Source organism: Zingiber officinale, chromosome 11B (genome assembly GCF_018446385.1).
Source record: "Zingiber officinale cultivar Zhangliang chromosome 11B, Zo_v1.1, whole genome shotgun sequence".
Taxonomy (NCBI): domain Eukaryota; kingdom Viridiplantae; phylum Streptophyta; class Magnoliopsida; order Zingiberales; family Zingiberaceae; genus Zingiber; species Zingiber officinale.
Window position 1 is genome coordinate 8,797,884 of NC_056007.1, and position 9,630 is coordinate 8,807,513.

The window sequence follows — 9,630 nt, forward strand, 5'->3', positions numbered from 1 at the left end:
TGCTTGGACTTACGCTTTGTCTAAAGCTCCTCGCCTAGTCGGTTGAGGGTGTCTTTATCTACCAAAGCTTCGCCAAAGGGGAATGCTCTAGAGATGGTCTCAGATGCACTTATAATACTTGTTAAACGTAATTGTAAAAAAAAAATATTATTTGAGGCCAAGCATAAGGAAAGAGTATAAGTCTTACCAAAGGAGAGGGGCAGTTTAAATCTAACCGGACTCAATCTGAATGTATATAATAGCTCCTCTTGAAGCAGCACCAAAATATTAAACTTTAATCCATTCAATTTTGATACAACTCTGCTAAGGGTTGGCTCTCCATCAAAGTCCTCCAAAGTGGGCGCAGGCGGAAGACTCTGCTGCCAAGAGTGTGGCCAGGACATCGAAGTTGGAAGGTGGATGAAAAAGTAGTTGTTCTTCCAATCACTGCCTTGTGCCAGGAATTTTTCAAAAAGATCGAGTTTTGGTCAGGAAGCAAAATGAAAACAACCATAGACCACTTGTTGGGGATGAAAGAAGTCGTGAATATATATATATATATATATATATATATATATATATATATATATATATATATATATATATATATATTTTTTTTTTTTGGGAGGGGGGGGGGGGGGGGAGGAACCCCAAATAGGCATAAAATAATGAATCCCCGCATATTATACGAATAGAATTGGGAGTTAGCTGTTGAAGAGGAATGTGAAAGATTGGCTCACCTCGATGAGAAAAGGAGGGAGAGGGAATCACAAGTTTGCCTGCATTTGCTCCTTGAAGAAAGCTATGTAATGTGGAGAAGGAATATGGGGGCGGGCCCACGCAGTGGGTACCATGATATGCATAGAGGGGGGAATGTCATAGTTGTACCGAATATCATCGAGATCTATGCTAAGGAACTGGGAAACTATGTGGGAATGGCCTAGACTAGAAATAGTTAGCATGAGGTCTAAGAAAAGGATGTGAATGTCAAGAGTAAGAAGGAGAGAATAGAGAAGAGACAAGATTACTAGAAATTGCAAGTCTGGAACTCTAGGAGAAAGGAGATGATGAAGATAAAGGATTTAGGGTACTTGAAGGGTTCTTTAAGGAAATTCGTTAAATACCCCCTTCAACATAGGTTGTCGAATTAGGAAAAATAAAAAAAAGTAGGTTATTGATCAGGGCCGCTGGATCAGAGGACGAGATGACATGATCCTTGAAAATTATGAGTTAGTTGGCATGTCAGAAAATTAAGGTTGGTAGACACGTGTCACCAATAAGAAGTGCACAATTATGGCGGATAGGACAAACACATCATTATCAAGAAAAGTGGACACTTATATTAAGGCAAATTGACCCCCGTCACTAAGCGGTTAACACTAAAACCCTCTGATGACTGGTTGACCTTAAGTGGAGGCAGGTTTCTTACCCCTCCACCTTTTTCAAGTGCTTAACGAATCGGCTAACCTAAAAGTCCATCCGGATCTCGGAGACTGGTCGGTCTTGTTTCGGACAGTCTTGGTCCTGCACATCTAAGAAGATTATCCTTATCTGAGTGTTCCATCACACACCCGACTCAGAAAAGGTGTTCAGTCCTGTGAAAAATAGGTGGACACTTTAGGTTCTATTTTAAAACCTATTTTAAAATAACAAAAATAACAAGATGCAAGGTGATAAGCTGTCACAAATAAAAAACAAAACAACCAAACATAATGTTGAAATATGAAGAGTGATAGTTGGGATTGTAAGATTGTAAATATAGTCCCATATTAAAAACATGTGGGAAATATTATGGTTTTATAAGAAAAAGATATCTCTATTGATATGAGACCTTTTGGATAGAGCCCAAGAGTAAAACCATGAGGGCTTAGACTCAAAGTGAACAATATCATATCATTGTGGAGATATCTAAATTTTTTTGGTCCTACCATTGATATCAGAGTTCGGATTGCCAGAAGATCTGACCGCCAACTATGTACAAGAGCACACTAGGTATGAAGTCCTAGTAGGTTGATTGGATCAAGGAGTAGGAAGACCTGGTGGGTTGAGAATTAGACGTGGGGGATCATGTGGTTCTTTGTTTGATGGGAGATTATTGGGGTTGAAAGATTGTAAACATAGTCTTACATTGAAAACACATAGGAAAGATCATGGATTTATAAGAGAAAGATATCTCTATTGGTATGAGACTTTTTGGGTAGAGTCCAAGAACAAAGTCATGAGGGTTTAGGCAAAAATGGATAACATCATATCATTGTGGAGATATCTAAATTCCTTTTGGTCCTATAATAGTCCCAAAAACTAAATTACAGGAGTTACACTATTCATCATAAGCAATAGAAAGACTACTTCAGAATAGGAAAAAAATTGGGCGGATGTTCTTTAATAAGTCTTTCATGGTCTAGGAAGTTGGCGGGGGAGTCAACGCCAGATAATATTTTTCTTGTAACTGCTTGATCACACCATCAGCTACAAAACTAAGAGTGTTGACGATGGAATTGACAATTGGCATGTTAAAATCTTTTGACGCCAAGAGAAATTTCTTCCTCACTTCAAACTGGTCCTCTTCCCCTTCCTGATAAGAGGTTAGCTCTGCTTGGACGATTGTCAGCTCGATCAAAAGACCTGTCACTTTAGATTTGCTGGCATTCATGGCAGTCTGATTAGCCTTTAAGTTTGCTCGGAACGTCTCCAACTCAATTTCTTAGGTGTATAGCTTTTGTTGCTGTTCGATCGCCAATTGAGTTTGTGCCGCAATATCCTTAATGTGGCTGACCTTTAAGTCTTCTAGTTGGGTGGCCAAGTGTTGGATTTTAGCAGTTTTCTTGTCAAGCTTGGCCAATATATTTGCTCATTGAGCAGTTTATGAGCATAGCCTATCTTCTGAGGTTTTCAGGGAAGCTTCGACTTTCTACACTCGCTCGGTGTCAATTTGGTTCTTCAGTTGAACCTCTTGGAGTTCTTTTTCTATTTGGCACAACCATTCTAGTTGAGCCTGACTTGCTTGACTTAGGTAGGAAGAACTACCGATCGTGTCTACCCTAGATAAGCGTCATTTCAGATCTTTATTTTTTTAGGTTAAAGTCGTGAACTTTTCTAGCATACCCATCCCGAATGCCCATTGTTGCAAAACAAAGATTATCAAGAAACACTCATAATGAAAATAATTAAAGGGTTAAGGGGGGTACCGTAGTTAGATCAAAAGAATATTCGTCCATAGCCTCTGTTGGCGTAAAATCACTCAGCTTATTCGTGGCGGCCTCCTAAGCTTCCATTAGCGACCCCGGTAATAGTACTCAACCACTTAATAGAGGAGCGGATGGTAGGGAGGTCGAGATAGGGGCGGACGGGAGATCATACATGGTTGAGAATTTGTAGAGTCTCTTAGGCTCTATAACGAAGGGGGAGGCCGAAGTTATCGCTAGGGCAGTGATAGGGGAAACGATTGACAGTAAGGCGGTATCAACTGTAGACTTGGTAGGGAGGTCCAGACTCCTAGCATATACTCGAGTGACCTTAAGAATATGGCGGTATCTCACTCAGATCTCCAGTAGCACCACACATGTATATCAGAGCAGTGTAGAGTGCAGGCCAACCTTATAAAACTTAAGGTTCCATTCATTATTCACCCGGGCAGGTTAATGCCTGGTTGAAATATGCTTAGGGAACAACAGTGTCAGAGAATCCTAGGGGTGAGCATTCGGTTAATTCGGTTAATTTGATATTAATTTTATATAAATTCTTTTTATTGTTATTTTAAACAAATTTAGTGAATTCGGTGTTAACTGAAATAACTAATTCAGTTAATTCAGTTTTAGTAAAACTTTAATTTGATTCGGTTAGCCAGCACTAAATCGGTTTTCGGTTAATTCGGTTAATTTATGGACCGAATTAACCGAATACTCACCCCTAGAGAATCCTAACGACTTATCAGAGAATAATAACCGTCTGTCAGAGAATATTCTTCTAAGAGGATGCAGGTTCAGGGAACCTTCCTCGGAGGCGATTATGCTTCCCATCGGCCGACATTTTATGACCGCATATTCCTTCAACCACCTCATTAATAGTGTTAGTTACAAAAAGGATGCACACAGATAGCGAAAGATTCCTTGGACTGGCTATACACCTTCCAGGATGCATATACTCTGTTGCTTAACAATTTTTGACACCCAACATTTTCTGTCATCTCATGATTACGGAGGTTATGGAGATGATATATAAACAGGGGGTTCTCTCCGATGACAAGGTACACACACACTTGATACATTGCATTACGCGTGCATCCTACATTGCATTACACGCACATCCTGCTATTTATTACTATTATTTTACTTTTCGCTCGGGCAAATACTGACTTGAGCGTCAGAGGGACTTCGCCGGAATCCCTTCCTTGGTTTTTGGGTGTTGATGTTTTATTGGCTCATTTGAGTATGTGCAGGGAGCTTAGCACACCGTCTTCGGTTCAATCTAGAAGTCTTCGTTTAGTCAACACCGTTTCCACCTACCCAGCGCTCCACCTACAATTTTCAGACAGGATCAATCCCCTTACAATGGGGGGATATTTGAAAGGGGAGATATTTGAAGAAATATTTTCTCCAAATATCCCCTATTAAGGATGCTCTTAGGTGATTATAGTTTTCCTATTCATTCGTCAGTTATTGGAAAGCTCCAGATACAATTTTGGATAGTCGTCATTCCACCGATCTTTATAGGGGTTAGATGTATCTCCAATGATCACCCTTATCCATCCAGGTCGACAATGGACAACCCCTAGTTTGCTTGATCTAAGGACGATCCGATCACTTATCGATCAAATTAACTATTGATCGGATAAGAGCCACAATAAGAAAGCGTTGAACCAAAGACCATCCGACCATCGTTGGACCTACTTGTGGTGACATGTTCAAATCCCTTGAGAAATCGATCCATCATCCCTTCTTAATAGGACCACTGAGTCATTCCGAGGAACCAATCTACAGGGGGCCAACCCAGCCCCAAGGGCGTAGCCGAGCTAGTAATCATGGGACAAATGTATAGCATGAAGCAAGCATAGAATCCCTATAAAACTGAAAGAAGATGGATTAAAAATAAGGATTTTCAGATTTAATTAGCGGATTAATCTCTGGTTACAGAGCTTCGATTCATCGTAGAGCCAATTCGCGGCGACGGCGCTCCCGCCTTCTCCTTGCTGAGTCCAACCTCAGCTGCCTCCGGAACGCCGCTATGAACGCCTCCGCTCGAGCGTTCACCTCCGCCGCGTCTCCCCCTCCCTCTTCCTCTTCCGGCGTCAACCCATCGCCATTAACAGAAACCCCCAACCTCCCCTCCTCCGCGGAGCTCCAGCGCTTCTTCCTGTCATTCTTCCTCTTCTCGCTTCCCCTGCACTTTCGATCGGGAGGAATGGAGACGGAGGCCGCCACTACGGCGGCGATGACGAGGTTGAGAAGCAGCAGGAGGAACGGCGGCGGAGCGAGCAGCGAGAGGGCCAAAGGCAGAAGCTTTCCGAGTCCTGAGAGGAAGAGCGCGGTCGCCGCCGCAGCCAGCGCCACCTCCAACGCGCCTTCCTCTCCGCTCCGCCGTCTCCGTCGCTTGCGGCGGTGATCGTCGGCTCCCTCCATTTCTTCCTCCGATCGATCGGCTCCCCTCCGCAAAGTTCGATCGCGCTATCTATCTATAGAACAAAAAGACGCATCAGAGAGCTGCTTCACGCGACCAGGCGAGTCGAAGCTTTTTGTCTCGCCTGCCGTGCCGGCAAGCACGCAGCGACCGTGATGGTGTCGGGAAAAAGCAGATGGAGGATGATGAGGAGCTTCTCCCTTTTCGGCATTTTCCCCACAAAGGCACACCGACTTTATGAAATTTAAAAGGACGCCCCCATATATTTTCATATTTATTAAAATAATAAATATGTATTTTATTTTCCAAAATATCTTTCCATTAAAACATATTTTTCAAAGGAAAAATTATATAAAGAATGCTCACCAATGTGCAACATTTCTAGCAACCCCATCGTAGTGGCGCTCGGCAGGCCTGTCGAGCGACTCATTCGTGTAGCCAAGGCAAGGCCTAGTTGCTTGGCCAGGGGGCAGCCAAGGCAAGGACTGGTTGCTTGGCTAAGGCAACTACGCGGCTGCCTTGGCCTAGCAGTCGAGTCGCCTAGCCATGGTTGTTGCACGGTCGGGTGCCCAAGCCATGGACGTCGCGCAACCAAGTCGAGTGATCATGCCCTTGGCACTATCAGGCCGAGCGATTGGATTGTCTGACTAAATTCATCGTGTGATTGTGTGGTTAAGTTGAGAAATATGATTGTCTGATTAAGAACGTCAAGCGGTCACCAGGTTAGGACGTCAAGTGGTCACCAGACTAGGTCTGTCGGATAAAAAATAAAAATAAAAATTATATATATAATATGTTAACCTAAGTACCTCATGATGCATATCTTGTCAGTCCTAAATGTATTTTTTTTTCTTTATTTTTTTAAGCTTAGGGTTAATAGTTTAGAATTTAAATTATAGTCTTTGAACTAAAGAAATTAAAAAATAAAACAAAATAAAAAAAATACAAATGATGCTCACAACGTGTGCACCATGATACGAAATTCAAAAGGTGCATTTAACTTTCATATTTTTTAAAAGACACACCTGTTTTTCATTTTATCCCTCTTATTAACTACCGTATTATTTCATTCAAAGAACACCATCAATGTGATGCTAATTTCAATTTTCAAAATTCAATATCATAGCAAAATCAATATCACTTTGATGTTGTATAAATCCTAAAATTAACATCACTGTGGTATTAATTTTTGAAATATAATATGTTATTCTTTAAAATATCATACTAAAATAATATTCTCTGAATGTAATGCTACAGTGAGAGATGAAAATGATAAAATGAGAAATAAGTTAAAGTTACATCTATTCTTTTTTAGAATTTTATAATTTTAAATAAATATGAAAGTATAATATACCTTTTAAAAAGTTTAGAAACTTGTATGGCCTTTAGTAAAATGCCTTCCTTTTTGTTGTGCCTTCACATGCTTTGAGGTTTATGATGCCCGCAAGTGCAGCTGAAAACTACATGGAAGGGATCGAAGTTGCATTTCAGTTTCGCTTAAGAAGTAAAATTTTCAGTAGGTTGTTTTGCTTTTGGTATAAATAACAAAAAGAGGGAGCTTTTCCGACCTGTTCTTATTTTTCACATAATTTGGGCTATGATTTTAGATAACTTACACCTGTTTTTTTTATAGGTATCATGTATTCAGTTTGTGTCGATTAATTTTGGGATGATCGGTTCAACCTTATAAAATTTTTTTATTAATCATCAAAAAAAATTGAGACATCTTGTTGCGACGGTTCATAAATCTAATATTCTTAGGTCTATGAACCATGTTGGACATGATCTATGATGGTTTATGTTTGGGCCAACTCAATCCTTATGGGTTTACACAGTTGATATTTGTATAGGTTGCTCTAATATATTTTAGAGTCAATTTTCAATGAGTGCAAAATATTTCACTGGGTGTCTGATCTCCCCATGCAAAGGGCCGCTATGATAGGGCAAATACCCCCTATGATTTATCTCTTCTAGAAAGTATGAGACTGTTATGGAGGATTCACTAAGATAACGACTTCATCTTTTTACTCTATTGTTGGACCAACCCAACATGTAAATGGGCTAATTGGTCATGAAGCATGGTTGGTCTAATCGAGTTCTCTCGGAATGGTGCGGTGGTTGAGGCATGGAGTGTTGTCACATGAGGTCTTGGGGTCAAAACTCGATGCATCCTAGCATACCTTCCCCATGTTTTGGCAACCTACATTAATAGCTAGTAGCCACTTGTAATTTACCTCCTTCGTATTGACCTAAAGACAAATTGATAGGGATACTGGGGTTACCACATGGTTGGTCTAATCATCCTTTTTACCACCTCTATCTCGAGCTATCTTCTTGTCATTCTTAGACTCAGTAAACTCTAATTAATTAGATCAGCTCACCTAATCCACCCAGTCCAAGATTCACTTAGTTAGGCCAACTTGACCATTTCACTAAATTTGATTAGCTAATTTATTTTATGTATTTGCATTTCAATTGTCAAGTGTTATTTACTATTGTTTCACTTAAGTTGGGAGGTAGATCCTTCTCTCCTAGTTCATTTATCAGATAAATTTAGTTTTTGGAGTATGGTGTCATGGTAGGATATTCATATTGTCACCTAGATACCCACGGTTCAATCTCTAGCTTTTAGGTGTTGGTTCAATTATTACATCTTGTTTATCTCTTACTGATATTTATTATATTCCAAGTCTTACTTTAAATCGTATTTCTATTAGTCAATTGTGTGAGTCTAGATACCTAGTCTCTTTTTTTTTCATTCAATTATTATATTTAGGACCCACAATCTCAAAGCCTAATTAGGACAGGCTGTAAGCAAGGAGAACTCTATGTTTTATATCAACTCAAAGTACTAGAAGTTGTAGCTTCGAGTGTTGATTTATCATTTTTTCATCCGAGTCGTTCTTCTTCTGATTTTTATTTATGCTACTCTCGTTCAGGTCATATTTCAATGTCTCATTTGTAGTTTTTAGCTTCTATAGGAGTATTAGAACCTTTAAAAAGTTCTGATATTTCTAATTGTAGTGGTTGTAAATTGACCATATTGTTTGCCTTACCATTTTCTAAAATCTTTTTTTTTCTTCTGCTCCATTTTCCATTTAATCTTATCCATCCTGATATGTGGGGACCCTCTCTTATTCCTACAAAGGGGGGGGGGGGTTCAAGGTATTATGTTTTATTTATTGATAATTTCACTCATAATTCTTGGGTCAATCTTATTAAACACAGGTATGATTATTTTACTATTTTTAACAACTTTATAACTCTTGTGAAAACTTAACATTCTAGTATCATAAAGTATTTTCGTTGTGATATGGGGGGGGGTGAATACACTTCGAATCATTTTTCACATTTACTTGCTTCTGATAGTACTATTCATCAAATCTCGTATATAGATACTCCTGAACAAAATAATGTGGCTGAACAGAAACATAGACATCTTGTTGAAACAACCCGTTTATTTTTATTGTTTACCAGTGTTCCTAGTATCACTGCTCACGTGATTATAGAATTTTAACCTTACATAATTTAGGCTTGTCACCTTTTGAAAAATTGTATGGGCATGTTCTTGTCTATTCCTCTTTGCATGTTTTTGGATGTACTTGGTTCATCCTTGATCCACATGTCAAGCATATAAGTTACCTATCAGTTTACTCTTTGTATCTTTTTTAGATTATAATGTTAGTCAAAAAGGATATCGTTACTTTCCCCCCGTTATTCAAAATTATGTCTCTCATTATGTTGTGTTTCTTGAGCATATTCCATTCTTTTCTATTTTGGCTAATTCACATAATATGATAAAGTCATATCTACTTTGCACTGATCATTTCAATACTGATATTAAGGAAGCTTCACCCATAACTCCTACTAGTAACTCAACTGAATTTGATACGTTGGTTCTTGAGATATCCGCTTCATATGCTCCTCCTTCTACCACTACCCAATCATCTCCTAAGGTTGTGGATGATCCTTCTGTCCTTGTCGTCAATCCACCCATGCTCGTAAGTCTATTAAACTACTAAATTTTGCTTACTC

The 9,630-nt window shown here is 39.4% G+C and overlaps 1 protein-coding gene across 1 annotated transcript; it reads right to left on the reverse strand.

The window, feature by feature from the left end:
* Positions 1–5,034: 5,034 nt before the first annotated feature.
* Positions 5,035–5,622, reverse strand: LOC122035029. The gene has a single exon (XM_042594392.1). The coding sequence runs from the start codon at positions 5,595–5,597 to the stop codon at positions 5,121–5,123; it is 477 nt and encodes a 158-aa protein (XP_042450326.1). The 5' UTR covers positions 5,598–5,622; the 3' UTR covers positions 5,035–5,120.
* Between the last annotated feature and the right edge of the window lie 4,008 nt (positions 5,623–9,630).

What these genes read in the sequence shown, in the direction of transcription:
- LOC122035029 (XM_042594392.1), bottom strand. Translation starts at nt 5,597, where the DNA reads ATGGAGGGAGCCGACGATCACCGCCGCAAGCGACGGAGACGGCGGAGC.